We start from the raw sequence: 25,290 nt of genomic DNA on the forward strand, positions 1-25,290 counted from the left end.
ACTCCAAATGGGTCTAGCAATATATATTTCTGTTTCTACTCCGGCATCTGCCGCAATTATTTCCTGGAGTTGTTTTTGTTCAGGTTGAGAAGTTCTCCATGTATGACATCACTGTGGCTTGTGAGATAAGCTTTGGTGCCTGAATTGGACTCGTCTTGTAGCTTGTGGAGATCTTTGCGCGAGATGACAAGCGACTTCAAAACATCGGGGTTGCACGAGTAGGTACAGGGTGTGTACATGTACTCAACATGCAGTCTTATGTTGCCAGAGAGTCGGTTGCTGCGAGATCGTGTAAACATTCAATGGCAGTCGGAGAGATTGCGTATGTCCATGTCCTGCCAACCAGATGAACAGTCTCTCGAATGACTCCCGCTTCCAGTGGGCGCAGCAACAGCAGACATCCGTATCCCGTCCCGCACCCGTGCCGTACGTACTTTACCAGAGGCAAGGGCGATGTTGTTTTTGCGCGAGGTCGGGCCATGAAGAGGTGGTGACGTATGTGTGTGTGCCAAGCCGGTATGTGTGGCTTCAACTTGTTGACACAAACAGGGCAGATCAAAGCCACCTTTCACGTTCCCCAAATGACTTAATCTCTCCACGTCGTCCTTTATTCCTCCGCATTTCCCTCCCTTCTGTTCCCCTTCATCCATCATCATCATCTCTCATCCTGAAAGTTTATACCACCACACACGCAGAAACTCCACTACGTTGATTCAACACACTTTGTTCTGTCTTTGAGAACTCGAAATCATGACTCTTTATTACACTCTTGTTTGTACCCCCCCCACCCTCTCTGTTGTCCATTGTGGCTTCGTAGGATAGTGTTTTTATCATCCCAACGACTGGTCCCAAAGTCTGGCTTTTCTACCTCATTCTCTTGAGAATGAGCATGAATTTGGGGCTACAAGTCGTGGGATAGGTATGACGTAGCGAAACAAAAGGAAACGAGGCTGACATTTTGAAATCTAGGTGTTTTTCCTTCTCCTTGTGGAGATGGGCATTTTCATGCTCCTAATCCTCCCATTGCCATTCACATGGCGTAGGAAGATCTTCACCTTCATATCGGAAAATGCGTTCGTGGCGAAGTTACAATATGGCATGAAGGTACGCTTATAATCCTTCTTGATATATACGAGAAGGAATTCATGTTCTAATTACCATCGGTGTGTTTAGATAACGTTCGTGTTCATATTAATCTTGTTCATCGATTCCGTAAACCGTGTATACAGCGTTACCAATGAGCTCTCCCGACACACCGACCGTAATGGTGGCCAGCAGACCGTATTGGGCCACGAGAGGATGGAGGTTCAGGCGAGGAAGTTTTACTCGCAGCGCAACATGTTTGTTATCCCTTGCCCGCCTCCCCTACTTAATTCATTGTACTAATTGAGATGCAATAAAGGTACCTTTGCGGCTTCACCCTCTTCCTCTCGCTCATTCTTAACCGCACCTACGTCTTGATCTTGGACGTGCTGAAGCTTGAACAGACTGTCACGGAGCTTCGCGCTGAGAGCAACGAGCGTGTCCGTTCCGGTGCCGAGAGTGAATTGCAGAAGAAATACGAGGCCAAGGAGAGGGAATTGGAAATTGTCAAGAAGCAGGCTGAGGGTTTGACCAGAGAGTATGGCGAGCTTAGCGACCGCTACACTGCCATGGTGCAGAAGCAATCTCCAGACTTCGTTCCAAGGAAAGATTTGTAAACAGGCATGGAGACCTGTTAGTGGGGGCGAAAACGCTGTTAGCTTTTAGTCGGATAATAGTGGTGAATGGCGATTGTTGACGAATGATATCAGAGTCTAAGCAAGACTGAAATTGGGTTTAGGAATTATTGCGTGGTGCATGTTTGGGTTCTTTTTTTTTCTGTTTTGATCTGATATTTGCAAGAATTGATGCTTTTGATCGATATAGTTCCGTTTACTGGGTGATATCGTTTGTTTCAACACCTCCAAATCTATAATGTACTGTCTCTATTTTTTCTATTATTGGAACGGTCTGATTGGCTGTTGGGTGCAGGGGTGCAATTAGTCAGCACGACACATCAAAGTACTGAGCACTCACGAGAGGAGGAGGATGGGATCGAAGGCCCCTCATGATTGTAGAGGGAGAATTAAATTTTATTTGATACCCATAATTCAACGTACAACTCGCGGTCGCGAGTTGGCACACCCCTAGTATGTATGTACCCACGCTCAACGCAGCACTAGGCGCTTCCACTAAGACTTCCAGTAAACAATTGAAATGTATATCTTCACCTTTCTACGTTAGTCTTCCAGTTAAGAAGAGGTGTCTGGGTGAGCGGTGGAAGTGTCTATATGTGTATGTACGCGCAGCTATCGCAGGTCTTCCGATAGCATATATTCATGGCTATAAACATGTATATAATCGCCATATACCTTATGCTGACGCCCTTCAATGATTGATCATGATAAACTACATGTACATATCCTCCACCAAAGCTTAAGACTTACATCTAATCATCCTCAAATAATCGATTAAGTACGTACGTACTTATATGTTTCTTCTGCGTTCGGCACTTTTCGTCGTAAGAATTAACGTCAAATCGCAATATAACGATTTTAAGGCTAGATGGGGCACTTACTATCAATACGTACATTTTAATGCTACATAGCACTGAAGTACGTATGCAGGCTAATCTCCAAAAGGTACATAAAAATCATTTCCATTTCCTGCTGTCGATAATTCGAAATCGATCCTCAAAGGAATTTTCTATATTAATTAAAGGAAGACTATATATAAGCTTAAGATTATATACCCCAGCATTGAACAAATCTTTAGTGAAGTATGATTTTACCTAGTAATCTATAGTATGGTTTAAACAGGCGGAAATAAACTGCAGTGACCTATAACACACGGCTCATATTAAAAAGGCTAGTAAAGTGACACCCCCGAAGTGGCTACTGTAGATGATAATATCACGTGTGGTTTTAGCTTAAAGCCTTCAAAGCTTCTCTGTCTATTAGTATTCATCTTATATTTATTCATTGAACAGCTATAGCTATCATAATATTCCGTTACTAACATATCCTGCATGCTGGTTGATAAGGCCCCTGCGTGGCTTGAGTGATGAGAGCAGCTATCCCAAGAATATAGGCCCTAGAGTAGCTCGTAATTGAGGCATCCCGAGAGACGTAGGAGGTGCCTACAGTGGGGAATCGCCCTGTCTACTCACGGACCAATCATATGCGAGTAATTGAGCATTTATCCACGTGTCCACCCCGCCTTTTTCTGGGGTACAGGCCAGTTGCATGGAGGGAGTTGATGCTGTATCTCACCATCAGCGAGTGAACGCTCCAATTACCAAGATGTAACCCCCCCCCCCCCCCCCCCCCCCTTTTCCTTTTCCCAATCCTAAACAAAAGGTTCCACCCGAAATTGACCCTCAAAAAATAAAATAAAAGGCTTGTCAAAGTTCCCGTTTCCAGTGCTCAATCCACAAACACGATGCGAGACACGCCCCCGCTAGTAGTCGACGATATAGACCTCCTACGAGGCCACCCCTCAACGCGGCTTCTGGCAACCTCACAAATCGCTGATGCCGCCGCGGTGGTCCTGAACTCGCCGTCGCTCCCGGTCGACAGCTATACGGAGATTCGGCATCCGCTGCATTATGCGAGTGAGATGGGGAACAAGGACGTCCGTGGCGAGATTGGGAAGTGGACGAGTGAGCGGTATGGGTTGAAGGAGGAGATTGGGTTGTGAGTGTTTTTCTTTTCTGATGTTGGGAGGGAGACGTTGTTGATGGATTGACGTATGTGGACTGCAGAGAGCGGATCCTGATGACATCCGGTGCCTCGTTCGGGCTTATGAATGTCCTGATGCACTGCACCAGCCCTATTACTGGTTACACCAAGCAGGCATTCCTTATCAGCCCCGCCTATTTCCTGGCCGCTAAAATATTCGAAGGTTTGTTTTATTGAGTAGTAGTGCTAGGGGTGGTGGGTGGTGGGCTAATGATCGCAGATGCTGGTTTCACCGGTAAATTAACCGCCATAGCATCGACTGCCACCAGCATTGATTTTGCCGCCCTGCGCCGTCACCTACAACATCTAAATGAGAGCACTCCCGACGTCCCTCTCTCTGACGGCCTCGCCCCAATCTCCCGTGGTGTCCCAAAACGTATCTATAAGTTTGTCCTGTACTGTGTCCCAACATACTCCAACCCTACGGGGCAAACCTGGGATCTGGAGACCCGCCGCGAGCTTGTGAAGCTTGCGCGGGAATTTGACATACTACTGGTATCTGACGATGTGTACGATTTCCTCGGGAACGAGGGCGATAAGTGCGCAATTGGTGAAGACGGGAAGCTGTTACCTAGGTTGGTCACTATTGATCGAGAGCTCGTGGAGAAACAGGATGAGCTAGCTACAGGAGCAGGATATACTGTCAGTAACTGTTCATTTTCAAAGCTTCTGGGGCCCGGATTGAGGTGTGGCTGGATCGAGACCACGACGGGTGTGTTAGCTGAGCAGATCGGATGCGTGGGCGCCAATATCAGTGTAAGTTATTCATCATTCTTGCTTCTCTCAGACCACCCTACTTACCCCACCCCAACACAGGGCGGCAACCCCTCCCACTTCGTCTCAACCCTGATACACCACGTCGTCAAAACGCGCACAATCGACAGCATCATCGGCACCCTCCGGCAGACCTACACCGCCCGCTGCGCCGCCATCATAGCAGCAATCCGCGAGCACCTCCCCGCCGGGACCGAGATCTGCGGGGGCAACGGCGGCTTCTTCATGTGGGTCGGTCTGCCCGAAGGCTACGATGCCCGCAAGATTGCCCGCATCGCGGAGGAGCAAGAGGGGGTGAGGGTCATGAATGGGGATATGACGGAATGCCCTGGGGACCGTAATAGGATGGGGTGGGGGGATAGGTGGCTCAGAATTACTGAGAGTTATTGTGAAGAGGATGTGGCAGTGGAGGGGGTGAGGAGGTTAGGGGCTGCTGTGAAGAGATGGAAAAGCGAATCCGGGAGCGGAGCGGAGGGTGCGTTGTAAGAGGGGTGTTTGTATTAGGGTATAATATAGATGGGCGTAGGATTACTGCAATGCCGCTACCATAGATCTAAAATTGATATTAATAAATTGTTTAACGACTTACATGCTAGCTGGGTTGTCTTTAGTACATGCAGGGGTTTTTATCAGTGGTGCGTATTTCCTCGAGTGATATTCTGTGATTAAAACTGCCTACCTACTAAGCTAATATTCACACTGTGGGTGTAGTACATTACGGCCTAAGGTATCAATTTCGGGCCCCGCAAGTGATGTAGCCGGCGTGCACACTACTCAACACCGCGTTATCCCAAAGGCTCTGGGCCCGGACACAGGGGTGGGGGGTAGAGACGCATTTTCTTTTGAATCGGTTTACATACACGTACTTCTTGTACAGTCACTTTTTCTCTTAATGTCACGAACGTCTTTTTAGAGTAGCTATAGGTAGCGTATGCGTATGTTAAGAAGGCATAGGTGTGCCTATGTACATACATGTATCCGGGGAGCTCCAAAAAAATAAAAGGGAGCTGGCCAGTGGGTCATGATGTATGTCGTGGATGTAGATTGTAATTACAGGGTTAGGTGCCTCCCTAGCTCACTTTGTCCCTACTCCCGTAAGTATTACTTCCGGGCCACTGAACATTGTGTGGGCGAGCGTGGTCTAGTGGTAGACGCCTCGTCAACGCAGGACACCGAGTGGGTTGAGTCCCCATGACCATCAGTAGTAGGTCATGGGTTCAATCAACCCCGAGGGGTGGGAGTCTATACTGGCGTTGTGTGTAATAAATGGCACTCACCACCCTGAAAAGCACATTCTTCAGCAAGACTTTTTGTTCTTCTTAGCTTCTCTTTAAGTTCATTATCTGTAGTTGTCCCCCCTTCCCCCCCCTTCTCCCCCGCGTTCTCCCCCCCATAACGTAGCTCATCGTTAGACTCCATTCAATTACATGTAATGGACAGGGTCGGATAGGGGGTTAGGGTTTAGCCAAACTTCCGATCTATATTCTTTTATAGAATAGTATATGTAGCTACATCAAGGGAAGTACATGTCATGTCTGAACGAAAAACATTCACAGTTCTCTAGCTTGACAGAGCTGTTACATAAAAACTGGGCTCAAACACCCTGTTCCAGCCCGAATAACACCCTCCTCTTGCACTTTATGTTTCGTTTTGTTTCACCCATTGATGTTTGTCAGCTCACGGGCCACCTAGCGATCACCCTGATCCTCTGTGTCTGTGCACAATTAAGCTTAAGCTCCACTCGTGTCGTGCATGGAGCCTTGTTTCCCCACAAATATATCAGACACATCAAGGCTCAATCCTAAAAAAGAAATTCATTCATCTTTTGTTCTTAATTTTGTTTTTATCCGCGCTTAATTTCCTCCCTTAACATTTGCCAGCTCCCACTCAGTTCCCCTTTCGTCAATGGGGCTAACGTCGCTCACATCGTCCCTATAAGCAGCCTGCCCTCCCATCGCCGCCTTCTTCCTCCTCTCCGCACGGCCGCTGTAACCGCGGCCCACAAAGTGCCTTCGGCCACCGCCAATTGACACCGGTCCGACCTTGCGCTTACTGCTCATACAGAAGTGGAGGCAGCAGAGTGTTCCGGCTACAAATACAACCATGAGGGGAAGTCCAATCGCCAAACCGAGAGTACTAACAGGCGGCCGGTTGTTTGGAGATGTGTTCACGGGGGCGGCTTTCGGATCTGACGTAAGTATGATGGTGGGTCCCTCTTGAACACCATTTCCTGAGGAGGTGTCGGAGCCCACGATAGAGAAAGCCATGGGCTGTTCTGTGAGGTCCTTCTTCACGCCTTCGTTGAGAGCGGTCTGGTTCTTAAGCCAATCTTTGGATGGGACGATGGGGTGAAAACCAAGGTAGTTTGCAACTTCCCACTGAGATTTTGTGTTAGCGGGTTCTCTCACCACCGTTTAATTATGGATACGTCAACATACAGAGTCAGCAAGCTCCCCAGCGCCTCCGTAGTTCAGATAATGCAGCATGATTGTAACCGTCGAATTCCTTTGCCAGAAGTTCGGATTCCATGTAACATAATACTTTCCTGTGTACCACCACTCTGTGCCATTGAGAGGAGCGCAGAACGGGATCCACGGTTGTGTGTTTCCCTTTGACGTGAGCTCGTATTTGTTACTGTCGCACTGTGCGAAAACATCCTGAGACCGAGAGGTGTCGGGAATGGAGGAACCTGTGGGCTGTACATCCACCGTCGTTTGTTGCCCGCGAGTGTTTGTAGTTACATGCTCGGTGAAGGTCGAGGCACTGCCATCTGGGTAGATGCTGACCCAGGGTGTTGGTGCTTCAGTAGTGCTGCTTGAAGCTCCCGTACCGGTGGAGCTCGCATCCGCACGGCGCGCGATATTATCATTGGGGAATGCGGCGACCCGTGAAGCTGAGGCAGCAGCTAGGAGAACAAGTGGTAAGACAGAGGTAATCATCATGCGTCGTGAAATTCGTGATTTTGTATTCCTGAACAAGCAAAAGTGCAAGAATGTTGGAGGAGAGAAACAAAAGAATGTAAAACCTGCCTCTGTTAAATAATGAGAGAATTATTAACAGTGTGCGCGGGTGTCCGGAACGCGGGTGGTTGGTTTCGTCTGATATGGGATTACTTACTTTGGCGACTTTCAGCCTTTCACCCACACCGGAAATGCCTCACTTGAGAGATATGACAAGCCTGAAGTCATCTACATATTTAAGTCGACAGGCAACGGATGTTCGGCCATTCGAGAAACCGGTTGAGCCCTCAAATGCTGAGCTACGTAGATAAGTAATGATCAATTAGAATTGAGGATGTTCTTCTTGAAGAACAAGCATTTACCCAGGAATAGAGTACATTCCTGATTATCGATCTCCCCAGATCTCGTTACCGAAACATCAGTTTTCCTGAGAATAACTCATGATGCGCATATAGGTATGGCACATAGTACCTGCCAAGCAAACAGTAATCCCATACAGGCAATAATATTAACCACCCGAATAGGGACTAGGCCAATTGAAAAGCACACAGGCTGAAATGATTGCACCAATCAGAAAATAGATAAATAGTTAAATAGTTAGCTTCGGCCTGCTTTGTTTGAGATAATCGAAAGGCCTTTCGAGTCGTTTATAATATAGATCTAGACAGCCACCCCACTATGCTGTGCGCAATAATAACAAGAGACTCATTCGTTGGCCCGGTCTTTTTTATAGATGCCAAGAGAAATTACTGCGGCAAGCAACGAGCGAACATTCGAACCCGATGGGTTTATAAAACTACACGTACATGTAGTCCGGAATGGCCGCAGCTTTGTGATCCGAATCACTAAAGAATACTATGATTCTACTATTAAGTCAATCAGTGGATGATAAACGACAAAGATCGCACCTTATAGGATGCTCTCCTGGGACGCCGAAAGAATGCACATTCACGCGTAACACCTCGTTGGTTAATATAATGACTCCCATATGCATTGAGGGCTAAAACGATATCTGTGGGTCGGCAAGCCCTGGAAGAGGCTGCGCTGCTCTCATGATAGTCGGGTAGACAGGTGGACTGACTTAACTCACTGAAGGCGGGGCCATTGGATTAGGATGTTGAACCCCAAAATCCGTAGCTATGTCTGTGGTCTAGGCTATGTAGCCAGCTGCCTTGACCTCTAACATTATCACTAGCGCCTTTCTAGGGCCACGGTACTCAAGGCCAGATATGCTATATATTATACTTCCCGCGGTTATAAGCCTTAATTCGCCTTGTAAGGGAACTTGCATTTATACTTCGAGAGGAATGCGACATCCCTTGAAACAATCCCACGTACGAAATTGAAACCCGGTCAACAGTAACACCGCCTAGCCATGGTGTGGAAGGCTATAGATAACGGGATACTTTTGTTTGACTCTGTGTCTGCAGTGTTTCACTGCATGGGAGCATATATGTGGGTGAGTGATTATCTATGATGCAACCAAATTGATTGATTGATAATTCATTAATTGTGTGCAGTATGATGCAACTAAAGAAATTGTTAGAAGTGTCACATGCTCAATTAGATACGCACAACGGCCAAGTGATGAGTACATAGAGAGTCATATTAGTAGATCGACTCACAGTTTGATTTGGCAGGGCCAGTAAGATCGTAAGAGACGACACTCACAGTGACAAGTCCAAACACCTGCCACTATGAGTCCTAAGTAAATCTTACGTGTATCCACCCAATATATGAAGTAAGCTGTACCTAAGAGCGGGCACAAGCTGACTGTTCTAAGTGATCCCTCTCTCTTTGCACAATTGTAGAGAGCACCTATCTATATCAACACCCTTTAGTGGCACCGCAATCATGGAGGAATCACTAGTACACAGCCCAAAGTCTGGGCGAGACCCAGATTACTGTACATTGGCTCACGAAGCTACTTGAGTCAAACACCAAGCCTTATCTGCCTTTTGAGGTGATAAAAGAGACATTCGAGGCAAACGTCTCGCCCCAGAAAATGACTACAACCATAACTGTAGCGTTGTACATAGACACGGGGAAAGGATATATCTTTGCATTTATATGATATTTTTCGTAGATAGACCCCCGCATTAATTCGAATAGACGGCCGGTCACACAAGACGTCGAATTTACCTTTCCAAGCCAGTATGAGGAAAGATTAGGGCCTAGGGGCGTACCTATTCAAGACAAATAACCGAATACGGGAATTTCAACGTCTTGTGTGACCGGCCGTTCATTCGAATTAATACGGTATGAGTTCGAAGTTATCTGTGATTTATAATATCTCTGTAGAAAAAAGGATTGCCTCTAACATGAAGCAAACACCGGACCCAGCGGTTCGATACATGGGCTGTCGAGAATCGCCGCACCCAAAAATACATATAGGAACCATAGATATCTCCGGAAAGCCGCACAAACTTCAAAGACGATGAATGACGATAAGAATCTTCAGGTTTGAAGGAGTACATGTATGTAGACGATCTTTTATAATTTATCTCGTCTATAAAGACATGTATAGGAATAGATTTAACTATAATGATAAACTTAGATCTAGTATCTAATAACCGTTACCAAAACCATAACTCGTAAAAGAGAGAAAGAAAGCGTATAAAGTATAACGTCTAACGTAACAACATACAATCAAAAACATTAGAAAAGAAAAGAACCCGTAATTAAAGCTGTAGAACCGTGCTCCCCAAACCATAGCCTAAACGATAACAAGTATATACCCCAACCAAGTACCAACCCAACCCAAACATGAACATGAACCAAAAACATTTAAATGCTTCCCTCTACAAACTCCATTCCGCTGATTCTCTCCTGAGTCCACTTTCTCGCGCCATTCGCCTCGCGCTTCCATGAAAGGACAGGCCAGAATCTCTCGTCAACTTTGACACTCACAACGCTGGTAATGCCCTTGCGGTTGACCTGCTTGATGCGAATGTATTCACCCGTTTTCCACTGCTTAGTCCTAACGACATTGATGAGATCTTCGATGCTGCCAGTTGGAACACCATCAACCTCCAGGATCCAATGCGTTGGTCTGATGTTATCCAAAGCTGGTGATCCGTATGAAACACCACCGACATAGACACCGGGAGTTGACAAAGGAATGAGAGGCGACGTATTTTTAGTATCGACCTGCTCCAATACGGCTGCATGTGTAGCATGGACGATGGCACCAAAGAACTGAACCACGTTGGTTCCAGTAGTAGGGTATGCACGGGTTGTGGGCACAGTTAACGTGATTTCAGATCTGCCTCTGAGGACGACCATCTCAACAAATTCCTTTGTATCGAGGTCAAGTTCGGTGAGCTGGGATACACGGTGAATAGGCTTCCCGTCAATCTCCAAAACAATATCCGCAATTTTGAGCGCCTTCTCCTCATCCCCGGCTGGGGCTGGTCGAAGTCGCGATTCGACGATCAAAGGTCGAGGTACACCACGGATCTTCTTTGCAGCCTTGACATATGCATCGAAACGCTTTTGGGACAATCCCATAGTGGAAACGGTTGCGAGGGGCATATCAGAAAACTCAATCCCAAGATCGCGGCGAGGAGGTTCAATTTGGCCTTGACCATTTTCTGCGTTGATGCGAGCGACCACTGGAAGGACGTATCGTCTAATGTCGAGACCCTGAGTCCAGTATGAATCGTCCCCGGTTTTGTTCTGAGAAGAAACCGCCATGTAGTATGCAGCTACTTTCAAGCTCCTCTTCTCATCATCTGAAGCATCCTTTGAGGGCTTGCGGACAATGACACCACCCCAGCAGCCAGAGGATTCGGCAACATTGATGTTCTCAATGTTGATCAACCTATGACGTGGTGGATTGCATTGCCAAGTATTGAAGTTGACACCGATCGAAGCAATTGAGGTCTCTTTCTGGACCAACAGCTGATCACTAGTTAAACCGACGACTCTGACCTCATCACGCACTTTGAGTGGCTTTTCATCCCACTCAGGCACGGTAACGTTCTTGGGCAAAAGCTCGATATCGAAGGTAACGAGCGCGAACTGACCCATGTAGACGACACGACCTGGAATGTTCTTGTTGGACACGGTGAGGCGAATATCGAGCATCTCAGTTGGAACAGACGATCGATCGAAGAGCACAAGGGGGATAGGGGAAAGAGATACGATCATGCCGACACCAGAATAATTGGAAGCGGAGGTATGGCCATAGATTGAGTATGGAAGGCGGCAGACAACATTGACAAGGGCAGATTTGATCTTGTCCAAGCCAACGTCTTCGGCATCCTCCTCATCATCCTCCTCGAAAGCAGTCTCCTCCTTCTTCTCCTCTTTCACGGCTTCGATTTGTTTGAGCGGTGCAGGTTCCAATTCACGTCTGATCCAGGTTCCTGCAGTATCGTTCCTCTCAAACAAAGCGCCAAGGAAGAAATGACGGTCGATATCAACCATCAGCATCTGGTCCTCATTCCTTCCCATAGATCTTGTCATGAATGGAACTCGTTCGTAATCGGGGAGGGTCTTGAACACCTCGATGAATTGATCAAGATTCTTTGTCGGCTTCCCGGCAACGTGCGTAATGAGGAAGTCACGACTCCATGATGACCACAGAAGAAACCCAGAAGCTACTCAGAAGGTTAGTGATTGGAAATAATTCACCTGGAATGAAGTACAAACCTGCGCAGAAGACACCAGTTCCCAGCTCTACATTATGACTCCTTCCAACCTGGTAACTCAAATCATGAATCACAGCACCTCCAATTTCCAAAAACCTATTGGGGGTAATTGCGTGAAGGTCCTGAACTGTGCAAACAACTTGCAGTTTGCCCCTAGGACCCTCCTTTCCTTCCTTGCCAGATCTGAAGATATCAAGTACGATATCTTGTCCAACACTATCGTCAATGATACTCCACAAGGCAATGAAGTTTGTGATGTATTGGCCATTGCATGCAAAAAGAATATCACCAGGTTCCAGTCCCGCGACCCTGGTAACACCCTCGGGAACAACTTCCTCCTTCGGCTCAGTGCGCTTTCTTTCTGAGCTTGCAGGGCCGCCCTTGAGTACCCGGATCACACTGAGTAGTCCAGTGGCGCCGGCATTTCTGGCTCTGCATTCTTCTTCAACCTCCTCTTTCAACCCAAGTCTTCGCAGTTCATCGTAACTGGTATGAAGAAACTCAGTCTGAAGCGTACCGCGGCTCACTAACTCTCCTTTCTTGATTTTTTCGACTGCGCGAACCACACGGTCTAGTGGTAGATAGAACGAGCTCTGTGAAGAGTTGCTTCCACCGGCGTTTAAAGCTATCGCTTGACCGTGGATGTTCAAGACTGGTGAGCCAGAAGATCCACCGGAAGTCCCGGAGGCGGCTTGCATGTAAAACGTGTTAAAATCGTTGTAGGAGTCTACACCATAGCTAGGGGCATGTCGGTCCAGCCTAGCGAGGGTGGAGCCAAGGATTGAGAGCTTCTCGCCTGCGTCGTTACCAACAACCTTGATGTCCTCACCTACCCTTGCCAAGTCTGGGCGAAGCTCAATTTCCTCAACATTGATATGCTTTAGCTTGGCTGGGTCGTACCGAAATACCCCGAAATCATGGATCGGGTCGCGATACACAGGATAGCAGGGAATCTCTTCGTAATTGACAAAAACGGCAACAGAGGTGATGGGCGCGGGTGAAACAACATGTCTGTTCGACAGGATCAATCCGTGCTTTTTCGAGATAACGAATCCTGTCGCTGTGTAGTCCCCTGCAGATTCGGTATCAAACGGTCTAGTGGTTGTCGCCTTAATTGAGACAATACCGTTGATCACGCGAGCGATTGTCCTATCCCAGGTCTCCTTATCAGATTGGGATGTTGTTGACATGGCACTGTGATTGGAGGCAAAGCTCAACGCCGACATGTTTCTCGACAACGGCGGCGTAGGCATCGAGTGGACCGGCATCTTCTTGATTTCTGGCATTGGCTGTTCAATTTTGGGGGTCTGAACCTCGACGGTTGACTTTTCCTCCTCGACTGGCGACTCTTTTTCAATTTCGGATTCATCCTTCTGTGCTGGTAAGGAGACTCTCTTCCTCTGTTCTTTCTTTAAGACCTGCTTGAGCTCAACTCTGGGTATACCAAGACTATTAGAGTGGGTTGGGGACGTTGAAATTGCCAGCTCGCTGCCGACTTGTAGAGGGAAATAGGAGCCATCGTCGCGGGATTGATGGTGTCGTAGAGCTGAGTCGGGAATGGGAACTTGGGGAGTTTTAACGATATTCTCAGCTGGAGCTACCTGGAGATGCGAGGATCGAGTATTTGCTGTATTTGAGTCTTCCATATTGGCCAATATAGATTGGGTGCGAATGTTATGGAAACGATGGAGATGATAGCAACGCTTAGAGAGTGAAGCCTGGTGCTTCAAAAGCGAATGAAGGAAACACCGGTGAGCTATGGTGATGATGGTAATGGAAAGAAAGTGAAGGACAGATGGGGAGATGGTAGTAGAGTCCTTTTAAACTGAACGAAAGGAAGATAAGAGAGAGAACTTCTGGATTGGGGGAGGGAAGCTGCTCTCTATTTATCGTCTGGTATATGTGTACATTAGATACGACTGATACTTATTAGGGGCAGGCGTTCAACTGAGCGACCCACAGGACTGCATGTAGTGACTCAGGTACACCTATTACTCTACCAGGGACTCAGTGTGAACAGTAGGTAGGGGGTTTGTCTTAATCCGGGGAAAATCACAGTACCTACTCGAAGACTGTTGGACCCGCATATTTTTTTCTTTTTCTATTTCGAAGGGGTGGTGGGTCTTACAATGTCAGATCTTCGAAGATATGATAAAGCCGCCATTACAGATGTCAGCTGGTTGAGCTGATCAAGGCCTTGTGCGAAAAATAATTTATGCTAATATTGCGCATGATGGATAAGCCTACGTTGTAGACTCATTCTATTATCCCCAAGTCCTCGTGAATTTGAAACCATATTCTTTCTCTTTTCCTTTCTCCCATCTCTCTGTTCTTGTTCACCTTCAAATTCTATGGCCCCCGGAGACACCTTACTCGTGCTAACACAGCAGACTGGATACCCCAACCTTCCGCTTCCCGTTGAGACTCGAGACCAACAGTGATAAGCTAGATGCAGGGTCCCGATGATCCTTGCCCAATTGAGCTGCTTCTATTCCTTCTAGATCATCTTAGCCCTATCTTGCAAGTTCTGATGGTGTGCTCGGGTTTTTTTTCTTTTTCTTTTTTTTTTTTTTTTTGGCGAAACTTCGCCTCCTGAATATCCCAGGTGGTCCTGCCTATCGCTATTCCCCACGAACGAACAAACAACTTCCATTGTGAAAAGGAGGGGTCGAGAAGAATCCATTGAGAAACGATGTTCGCAAGCCATAATCTGCAATACCTTATCATACATACAGCAACCCCTCAACCACCCCAGCCAATCCCTTACCTTCTTATTATCCTTCCATTAATTTACCACACTCTCTCCCGCATGAGCTCCCAGTGCGGGGAAGCTCGGAATAATTTTCTGTTCCCAAAAATCAAAAAAGATCGGTCCGAAGCTAGGTGAAGCATACAACGGCAAATGGGCCTGGGTCACGGTTTTGGAGGCTCTGTGCAGTGGTAGCCGAGTACCTAGTAACACTAAAAGCAAGAGAAGGTCGAATCCGGGGGCTGGAACTGCAGTAGTGGAACAGAGCCTCTTCGGAACGAGTACACTTCGAGGAGCTAGATTTTAGTACATCTCCACCCTTTCAGGGTCCGGTTCCCGGTCGGGTTACGGATTTTGAAGTGGAGGGATGTTTACTGTGATTTGTTCCCCTATCGATGCATAACACATGTCAGCCTCCATCACTGCTTGCTTCTGCAGGTTCGAGGTGCTGTTACTCTACCCAGTCAGCCGCATGCACAGGTGCGTGCGATAAAGTACCTACTTCTCGTAGAGTACAAGTCTTCCGAGTTAGGGTACCTACATGTACGTACATACTTGATGCATGTCAATAACGACAAGGGTAAAGGAAGAAATAAAGGGACCTTTGAGGTCCTTGAACCCTTCGCGGAACGGCAGTTGACCCAGAAACGTGTCTACATCTCTCTTTACCATGGACCTACTTACATGTACTTAACCTACATGTCCTTTACTGACAAATTGCTGCTCACGACGTCTGGGTACAGTAAAACTCCATGAAACCAAACGTTTAGACATAGGTTCGAGGCCCCCTCAAAGCAAATATTATCTAATGGATTCGTTTGCCATCCAGTCTGGTTTTTGCCACTTTGGAAGATTCTTCCGCGAGCTGCTAGGTATTTCCAAATAATTGCTTATCTAATGGTCAGCATGGGTACGACATCCCACCAATAATACAATAATAGCAAGATGAGGTTGCGCCCTGAGGCTGAGAGATGCCCGAACATGAGAATAAATTTCCGCCACCACTTTTGTGTTGCAGCCGCATTTTCACGTACAAATTTGGCGGAAACTTATTCTCGCCGCAAGTAGGCAAACACCATGTACCAACTACCTTCATCACTAGTACTGTCGTTCACGGGGTATTGACGGACACTGGGTGTTGGACAAGCCAAAAAAGAGACAGCCAAGCCAAGTTTTGCCTGCAATCCGTCAACACCCAGTGTCCGCCAATACCCCGTGAACGACAGTACTTCCCCTAACAATCTCATTTAAGGCTACCATAATCATGACTGAGTCAAGGAGATGCATCCGAAGACCGAAGCACAAGCGGTCAGGCAAGCGATTTGAGCTCCAAGCGAGTACCAAATCACCCGGGCTGTGAAGGCGATGTGCCCATGCGCAGTCCAATTCTCCTTTCAAAATTGCGGGGAAACTCACGTTTTACGTCATGGACTTGATGTGAGACCTAACTATCTGTTTTCTCTTTGGTTTCGTAGACGTTGTGTGCGCAATGTTTCACAATTCTGAATGAGAACGTACCACCACTTTCGAATGCAAAAGCTGATAGTACCTCTAGCCTCCCAATTATCCGCTTTCATAAATATCGGCAATTATATTTCAAATACTCGACGCAATTTCTGCGCGGAAACTCGCACCATCTCCCTTAGGAGCTGATGCTAATGAAGAGCGTACCAATCAGATACCATATGGCTTGTATAGGATGACATCTGTTGGATTGAAAACTATATTCACGGAATACAAATGTTCGACAGCGCCATCACCAATGTTAGTACGAAATTTCTGCGCACGATTCTACTCAAGATGCATCCGTATGCATTGATACTTTGGCATTGACTTGGAAACCGAAATGATTATATCGTTCGAACAGCCTTCCTCACGAATGAAGTATGGCCCAACTTTTATCGGAGATAGGAAGGTCTACCCCATCAAGCTGGGCCGACATATCATCGCCTTTCTTGGATTATGAGTCGTGGACTCTAGAGATAGCTGAACTGTGTCTCTGAACCTAGGCAAACAACGAAGGTTGCTATACTAGTTTCATGCTTAGACAAAACATGCGCATCAAAAAGACGCCATGAAACGGCAAATTGTGTCATTTGAGGATCACTAAACGACTCCTTCGAGCAACTTTACTTGGCTCAGGATAGCTTTTCGATACCTCTCGAGAACTAAAGTAAACTCTCGTGGCATGATAGGTATTGTTATGACAGGCGATCTACGCGCGCACAATTTAAAAGTCCTACATAAAGATTAATAATATCTATCAGATTACACTCAGCTTTGATAAATCTCTCAAAGAAACTAGTGGCCATTGTGAAAGAACGGGCATCAGACAAGAAATTATGATGGGAAATCACTACTTCTGAGGTCGCCGTTTAGGTATACGAGTGATAGGAGGCGTGTCTAGTTTCTACGCACTGAAGAGGACCCTATAAAGCTATCATTCCTCGTCATTGATTTCATAAATGATGCTGTAACTTGAGCTTTCATCTCCGCCTTCTCAATTCTACTCCCCAATGTTGGTTTTAAAATACAGTCAAGCGCTAATTACTCAGTCGATTCTTTATTCCTTCTACAGGATTATACTAGTGCTTAGACTCACTTGATACTAGGGAGTTTATGAGAACCTAGTATATCACATAGTTATGGCTTTGCCAAAGTCACTTGTGACTTCAAATCGAACTAGATTAACTGGTTCTAGTCGCTGTATTGATAGGTTTCTTATTCGAAGACTATCAATACTTAATTTAGGTTTCTTCCTCCATTATAATTAGCTTTACGAAACATGGCTTACTATCCAGATCGCAGTATTTTCACTGTTTGTCTAGTATTTATATTGCTGGGGGAGCAATCACAAGTCCGAGACTCTTAATTTCAGTTTTAAACATAGGCCATATGCACTATTTTGCGTCGCAAACGAGCCCCGGGAACTAAATAAATGACAGCGATGGAAATGCCCTCATATTGTCAAGGCGAGATGTCGAGTGACAAATTGTGATTCATTTTTATAACAAAATTAGGGCACATCCGAAAATAACATGCGCCTGAAACTCTCGATATGAGGTCAAGGAATATCGCGAGGCGCTTTTCAGTCTCGAATGTATAGATCAAAGATCGACGTGGTCAGCGCAATAGATCTAGGTAGGCATCATGACACACCTTGCCGATTTCCGGCCTCGGCGTACGGTAGTATCAAAACCCGAAAAAAGAAAAAAAATGCTTGAGCTGCCTATCACGGCGACAGGACTCTCTTTTGATATCGGCGCCCGGCGTATACAGAGCCCATTAAAGCTGCAGTCGCCACTCGGGAAATTTGGGGGTTGCTACCTGGTTCTCATGGCGTGTGCGCCTAGCAATGAGGCTGAGTATATTTCTTCTTTTCAACACAATCTCAACATTCGTATCCTTTAAGGCAACCCTAATATGGTATGTTTCGACAACGTCTATCCCAACGTCTTATACGGTATTGTAGTTACACAATGAAGTGAGATTTCGACCCGATGATCTGCTCATCTTACTTATTCTAGCACTCCTTGTGTTCATAGAGGGGTGTGATACGGTTCCACAGGACCCTTGTACTCCCTAGGTAACATTTTTCGATGGTACAGGATGTAATGATGAGCCTGTCGGGTCTAACACGTGGAAGGCCTTGCCCTTAGCTATGAGTTTGATTGGAGCACTTCAATCGGAGAGGGCCGTTAATTACTGGCTTTCCCGCCTTTAAAGCATGGACCATCACTCGAACAGAGTTACCGGGCTGTCAATGGGACCAGGATTATCCAGGGCTGGTTTTCATAGGTCGGACCGGGCTTGAGTTGACTTCGTACCTGGTATTGGTTGCCCTATTAGCTGGCGAAATCTTACAAACCGCTAATAACAGTAAAATCTGAATAAAACAATCTCATAGCTTTAACTAAAACTTGAGGCTATCGGAACTCACCTGCACATACAGTGCAAAAGGCAACGTGCGACTATATTCCGTTCAATATAGATATTATAATCCGGTGCCCTGGGAGTTCCGCAGAGAGTGGAACCTTTAGGTGAGATAGTTATTTGAAATTCTCTACTAAACGCTATCGACGAAACACAGAACAAAGAGTTATGAGGATGGTAATTCACTAAGAGCCTTGGTGAGATACACGGAGAAATCCTGATAATGGGCATAAGACGAGGTGTTATCCAGACATTTCTTCGAAACTTAGCTAGTCCAACTGAAGGGCGAACGCCCCAAGACAAGGCCGAGAAGGCCGTGCCTCGAGAACCTAATAAGATGACGGCTCTTTGGGTGTGCTGAGTAGCTACGTAAAGCAGCGGCTCTTTTCACCACCAGGACAAACATAAGAAGTTAAAGACGGCACCCTGCTCAACACCCTATAGCAGCAGTGCGTGCAGTGCACTGGAGCCCGGAGCAAATGTTTTAGAAGCCGGATCCAGCTCCTAGCAGCAAAGATCTTTACAAGATGAGACTAGATCTAGATGTTCAGATGTCTTATTCGTGGCGTGCGCACCTACCGCGGCTTCAAGTGATGCATGAGCACGAGACATGACAGGGTCCGAGGAGATTGTTTATTTATTAATGTACATACATACAAAAGGAGCACTCAAACGTCTATCTATAGCTTTATCATGATTATTAACCCCTCCGCCTACTACTCTGTCCGCATTAACCACTGCTCTACATGATAGTGCATACAATCAAACCGCCCAACCCAGCCAGCCATCGTAAAGCTAAGGAGAGTAAGAAGAATAAAGTGATAATGACCTTTTTGCGGCACAGAATATCGATAACATCGAGAACATTTCAATTCCTCTATAAAAAACGTTCGTCTGTCCCTATACCAAATACTACATGTGATTATAATACCAACTATGAATGATACCTCTCGCTTTCTAGCTACTCAAACTAAACGATGTAACCGGATATCAAAACTGAAGAGAAAAACTAAAGGGGGGGAGGGCCATTAATTTTTGAAAACGAGGCCATGCGTTAAACAGTGCATATAACAGGCATTTAGTAAGAAAGCTTATGAGAAGGAAGATGAAAAATAATGCAAAGCTGGATCGATCGGAGATGTTAGGATTCAGAAAGCCCTACGATGGGTAAAAAAAAAAAAAAAAAAAAGTTGGAACTTGGGCTTTTAGAGAGAAAGAAACCAAAAACAGAAACAGATAAATGATGAAAGGAGGCGTGACGGAAGTTAAGGGAAGAGATAAACAAGAATAACAACACAACCGCCGCCGCCGCCGCCGCCGCCATACCCTCAAAACTACCACCCAATGACTACTACGTACTACTACTAGAATTTCCATCACGATGAATATATGCATATATCAACCCCCGTCCAACATGTCCCGTATAAATATAATAGTGGGGATCGAAGGAATAAAGGGAAACACCAAAAAAAAAAATAACATTGAAGAAATCCACGGACCCCATGCTGAAAACAAGAGAAAAGAGGAGAATGCTGCTGAAAGTAAAACCAAGATACAAATCCCCAATTTATCTTCAAAAATGTACCGAGAGCACAAAAAGACAAAGAAAAGCCCTTCCCGTAAAAAGAGTACCCCAAGAAAAATAAAGAAACTCCGCTTTAGGCTGAATGCAAATACACAATACAATCAACCAGAGTGGCAGAAGAGAAAATTCGAAAACTACTAATAAAACGAACTAAAAATTAAAAGAAAACACTCCTCTAAATCGAAGGATTTTCCCTCAGAAATCAAAGAACAAGGACACAAAACACAAAAAGGAAGATAAAGATAGGAAGAAACTAGAAGACATTGATATCAATCAGGGAGGGAAAGAAAACAAAAGGCACCTTTCCGGATAGCCTCAGCATTATTCCTTTTATTCCCTACTGTCGATAGTAGATTACTCCAGCAACTCGTTCCGTATTTTCCCTGTGTTTTCCAATCCACGTTGCATTAACCACCTAGTGGCTTGACTTTTAAGATCCCCCGAACTATTCCATCCTCCCCATAGGACATTACAATCTCATCAGGCTGGCTAATGACACCAAATCCCCCAAGGGGTGTAACTGAAGGATCTAGAGGAGATGGTAAAGGCTGTTCTCACACCTCCCCTTTACTCCTGACGACACCCCGCCTCCTGAAGAAATCCATGACCCTTCTGGCTGGACCAGTACTTCCGCCCGTTCCACTGACTTCTCCCTCCGTGAATTTCCTATTCTTCTGTAGAACAGTTGGCCGTCGGTTAACACCATTGCCACCTTCAATATCGACGCTCTCTCGTTCGAATCTGCCACCAGCAGCAGACGCCGGTGCCGATTCAACTGCCAGTGAAGTTTCCGAGCCAGTTTGAATCGATTCGTCTCTACCAGCGGTATGCGGTACGCCAAGTTGGGGTTGCGATGAGGTTTGGGGTTCTGCTGGCGTGAACCGGTTTCCTGAGAGCCCAGATGTCCTTGAGGGACGGCGCATATGGCCTGAGCCAGATATGCTCTTGAGTGAGAAGCTTGTGGGCAACAAGCTGAATCGCCTTGATTTACCATTGGTTTTGTCGTGCTTGGATGGACGTGCACCCGGGTCGAGAGATTGACGAGGTTCGCCTGCGGCAGTCATCACGGGTCGAGGAGAAATCTCTGGCTTTTCAGAGCTGCCCATAAACTTGCCCAAAAACCTTCCTGGCTCACCACCAGCCCCACCTCCAACAGTATTCGCTCGTTTGTGGCCTTTGACAGGGGCCTCGGGTTGAGTCGACGGTCTGGTTGTATATTTGGCTGGTAAGACCGCTGTGCTTGGTTTTCCCATTTCCGAGGATCCGATGGCCTCGCTGTTGTCCGGATGGGGTATCGGGTTGCTGATGGTGTACGGTTTTCCGCTTTTCGGCGTTGCAATAATTTTCCCTTGAACATTGTTAGCTGCGAGACTCGGCGCTACAGGTACAGGCCTCGAATAACTGGATCCACGTGATGGCATACGATTTGAATTTCCCAGAGAGCTTGCGGTTGTGGGCCTTGCAGATGTTGTCCCGACTTCCCCTGTAGTAAATGGCTTTCCAGTAACAGGTGGGCCAGATTTATCCTTGCTGGTTCTTCTTGATGGCTGTTTGGAGGTAGTCCCATCACTCGAGGCAGGCGCTCGAGATGGTGTCTGGTACGCATAACTTGCCGGCCTGTTCCTTGAAGATTTACTCTCACCAACTTGCAAGATTTCTCTCTCTTTACCTTTCTGTTGTTCTGTTGAGGATGTTGTTCTAGCGTGTCTAGACGGTGTGCCGGCTGTGGTTGCTGCCCTAACAAGATTATCGTGATGCTTACTAGTCGGAACAATGGGTGCGGGAGCTGCCGCGTCTGCTTCGTCCGCCTCTGGGGCATCGCTAGGACCTTGTTGATCGGGGTCCACCGCGGATCCTCGCTTAGTTTGTTGTCTAGGCTCGACGTATTCAACTTGGACCGTTTGCCTCTTCTGATCAACACGTGATTTTGGTTGGGTAGTCTGAGGCACAAATTCATGAGCATGATGCCTTTGACCCATAGCTCCAGTGGCAATTGTGTGAGGATGACTAGTTGTTGAGGAGGGTTCTCGTACAGAAGCTGCACGTGCAAGTGCGGGTCGGCCATCACCAGGGGTAGGTTCTTTACGTAAGATACTATATTAGCTTCCAAGAAGGATGGGTAAAAATTTATGATAATGAGGGTTTTGCGAACCATTAATTGTGACGGTTTCCGCCTGTTTCGAGTTGATCGTGGAGCTTGTTATCATGCTCACGACGTTGGAGAATGGACTCAGCCAACTATGTCTCGCAACTTCGAAGAGATCTGCACGCTTCCTTGGGTCCGGTACCAAGATCCTTCTAAGAAGATCCCTCGCATGTGGACTAACATACTCTGGGAAAGTCAATGGTGTTGAGACAATATATTTATAGAGCAAGTTAATGTTGTCCCCCTCAGGATTAGCCGGATCATCGTCAAATGGAAGATACCCAGCCAGCATAGCGTACTGTAAGTCTAATCAGTAACCGTTCGTGAGAGCTCAAATAAATAATTGAAAAAACAAACCAAAATAACACCACATGACCACACGTCAACCTTCCTTCCGGTATATAAACCGTCGCTTACTACCAACTCCGGTGCCGCATAACAAGGACTTCCACAACTTGTGGCCATCAAATCACCTCGCCTCCTGACTTGTCCAGGGCCAAGAATGTTTAGCAAGCTCGCCTCCGGTCCGACTCTTCGGTCGGGCGTATTCGGCACACCCTTTTCCAATTCCTTCAATAGTTCGGGCTCTTCCAACCGATCCTCCAGCTCTCCAAGTTCATCGTTCGGATCGAACACATTTGCAAACCCAAAATCAGTGATGATTATGTTCCGATTTCTATCCAACAGCAAATTCTCAAGTTTGAGATCACGATGGACAATTCCTTTCTTATGTAGATACCCCACACCAGATACCAATTGTGCAAATAGACGGCAGGCTGGGGGATCTTTCAGGAAGCGATGGTTGAGGATGAAGTCAAATAGCTCACCACCGGAAGCATACTCAAGAATGATACCAATATGGCGTTCAGTTTCAACCATCTCATGGAGACGGACAATGTTGGGATGCGAAAGTGTCCGTAGGATGGAAATCTCACGATGAATCTTAGAAAGACGGTTAGGGTGAGGAGAAAGTGAATCTCGTCGGATGAGTTTAATGGCAACCTTTAAGCATAATTAGTATCTCAATGATTGTGTTCTACCCAATTGGGAAAAAAAGCCTGAAAGGTAGGAAGTGAGGAATAAATACCTGTACACCGCCATCTCTTCTCCATCCTAACTTGACCTTTCCAAATTCTCCCTCTCCTAGAGTTTGACCTAAGATATACTCCCCAAACCTTGTTTCCTTTCGGGTGCTTCCAGTACTTCTTCCAGGCCCATCCGGTGTGTTGACAACTGCCAGCCCTGAACTCCCACCAGTAGCATCTCTGCCTCCCCTACTCCTGCTGCCGCTACCGGCGCTTCCGCTTGCTCCATCAGCTCCTTCCTGGCGCCTTCTGCCGCTGCTGCTTGTAGATTCTGCCTGCTGTTGAGAGTTACTAGAGGTGCCGTTCCTAGTTGGGTCCCTGGCAGAGTTTGACCTGCCCACAGGTTGATCCTTGCGGGGCTTGCTGGTCTCGTCGGCTCGTCGACGATCTCTATCCCTGTCCGACTTTTCTCTTTCTCGACCGTCGGTGCTCTGGCCGCGAGTACGTCCTGACTGTGATCTACTGCGTTCAGTGGAACCTCCAGGCGCCGCTGAAGGTGCAGTAGTTGCTTGACGCTGGCTGCTGGTCCTTGGAGGAGGAGCAATAGGTGGGCCTTGTTGGCTCATTGAGTTGTTGGAGTAGCTCTGCGAAGTAGAAGGACCAGGTTGGGCGTCGTTAGATGTTGCAGCAGCTGTGGGTGAAGGACCAGTGTAAGTTGTGGGCCGGGGATGTGGAGGTCTTCCAGCTCTAGGAGGTGAAGGGTTTGGTGGTGCAGGAGCGGCAGATGGGGAAGCCGTTGCAACGGATGACATGTTTTAGGAGTCTTGTATCACCGCCGCTGACGACGGAGGTCGAGTGGGGAATTATATTTACAGGAGAATGAGTATCGGAGGATTGGGTGACAGCGATGATGGTTGGCCCGGCCTTGCCCTTCGACCGGGGTGGGGGAGGGGGGGGTGGAGGGAGGGACTGAGAGCCGGTGAAGGAAGAAGATGTAATGTAGTGAAGGGAATGTGAGGAGGGTAGGTAGGTATGAAGATGGAAAGGGAAGAGGGACAGCAACAGTCCAGTTACCTTGGCAAATTTCCTTTCCGGGAATAAATTCTTAAAGGAAGAAGTTGGGTTGGGTTGGGTTTGGTTGCGAGGTCTGTTCGTGATGAATGAATGGTTGTTTACTCACTGAGCGGTTGCTGGACAACGGAGCACAGGACGACAGCGGGACGATCGATACGCGACGCCTCGAGCGGATTAACCGACTCCTATTGCCGTAAAAAAGAAGGGGTGCACCGAGCGACACAGAAGAAGAAAAGCGGGAAAAAGTGCGATAGAAATTGAAGAGAATGGAGGAGTACGTCGACGGAGTCAAGTTGGAGGGAGACTGTTCGGTGATGTTTACAATGAACAGCCGTCGACAGTGTGTCGTGGGGGTACGGGCTGAGGGAAAGAGAGATAGTGGTTGGTGTGGAGAAGTGTAGGAGGAGGACGGAGGAGCAGGTAGGAAAAGGGGAAGGGGGTGTGGCTTGCTGCAAAAAACGCGCTCTCCCGTCTTCGTTTTCGGGTTGGGTTGGGTTTTGGGGGGGGGGGGGTGCCGCGGTGCTTAGAGGGAGAGGAAGGTAGGTAGGATCGAGGAAGGGCAGGGCGGGCGGCGGTTGATAGAAAACGCAGACCTCCGAAGATGGATGGATGGCCGACCCTTTTCTCT

The 25,290-nt window shown here is 47.0% G+C and overlaps 5 protein-coding genes across 5 annotated transcripts; 2 read left to right on the forward strand and 3 right to left on the reverse strand.

The window, feature by feature from the left end:
• Positions 1 to 883: 883 nt before the first annotated feature.
• Positions 884 to 1,700, forward strand: H6S33_012012 (uncharacterized protein; the record flags this gene model as incomplete). Its single annotated transcript, XM_044843377.1, has 4 exons — positions 884 to 910; positions 970 to 1,104; positions 1,174 to 1,340; positions 1,403 to 1,700. 4 exons carry the CDS (start codon positions 884 to 886, stop codon positions 1,698 to 1,700), a joined length of 627 nt encoding a protein of 208 aa, XP_044695680.1.
• Positions 1,701 to 3,462: 1,762 nt separating this feature from the next.
• On the forward strand, positions 3,463 to 5,021 carry H6S33_012013 (uncharacterized protein; the record flags this gene model as incomplete). Its single annotated transcript, XM_044843378.1, has 4 exons — positions 3,463 to 3,716; positions 3,785 to 3,924; positions 3,982 to 4,517; positions 4,578 to 5,021. 4 exons carry the CDS (start codon positions 3,463 to 3,465, stop codon positions 5,019 to 5,021), a joined length of 1,374 nt encoding a protein of 457 aa, XP_044695681.1.
• A 1,367-nt stretch (positions 5,022 to 6,388) lies between these two features.
• On the reverse strand, positions 6,389 to 7,477 carry H6S33_012014 (uncharacterized protein; the record flags this gene model as incomplete). The annotated part of the gene is made up of 2 exons (XM_044843379.1): positions 6,389 to 6,913; positions 6,974 to 7,477. 2 exons carry the CDS (start codon positions 7,475 to 7,477, stop codon positions 6,389 to 6,391), a joined length of 1,029 nt encoding a protein of 342 aa, XP_044695682.1.
• Positions 7,478 to 10,282: 2,805 nt separating this feature from the next.
• On the reverse strand, positions 10,283 to 13,796 carry H6S33_012015 (uncharacterized protein; the record flags this gene model as incomplete). The annotated part of the gene is made up of 2 exons (XM_044843380.1): positions 10,283 to 12,099; positions 12,152 to 13,796. The coding sequence occupies 2 exons, from the start codon at positions 13,794 to 13,796 to the stop codon at positions 10,283 to 10,285; spliced, it is 3,462 nt and encodes a 1,153-aa protein (XP_044695683.1).
• A 7,175-nt stretch (positions 13,797 to 20,971) lies between these two features.
• On the reverse strand, positions 20,972 to 24,400 carry H6S33_012016 (uncharacterized protein; the record flags this gene model as incomplete). Its single annotated transcript, XM_044843381.1, has 6 exons — positions 20,972 to 21,765; positions 21,841 to 22,357; positions 22,451 to 22,497; positions 22,570 to 22,861; positions 22,921 to 23,565; positions 23,651 to 24,400. The coding sequence occupies 6 exons, from the start codon at positions 24,398 to 24,400 to the stop codon at positions 20,972 to 20,974; spliced, it is 3,045 nt and encodes a 1,014-aa protein (XP_044695684.1).
• Between the last annotated feature and the right edge of the window lie 890 nt (positions 24,401 to 25,290).

Source organism: Morchella sextelata (genome assembly GCF_020137385.1).
Source record: "Morchella sextelata strain SCLS chromosome Unknown scls_7, whole genome shotgun sequence".
In the NCBI taxonomy this organism is placed as follows: Eukaryota; Fungi; Ascomycota; class Pezizomycetes; order Pezizales; family Morchellaceae; genus Morchella; species Morchella sextelata.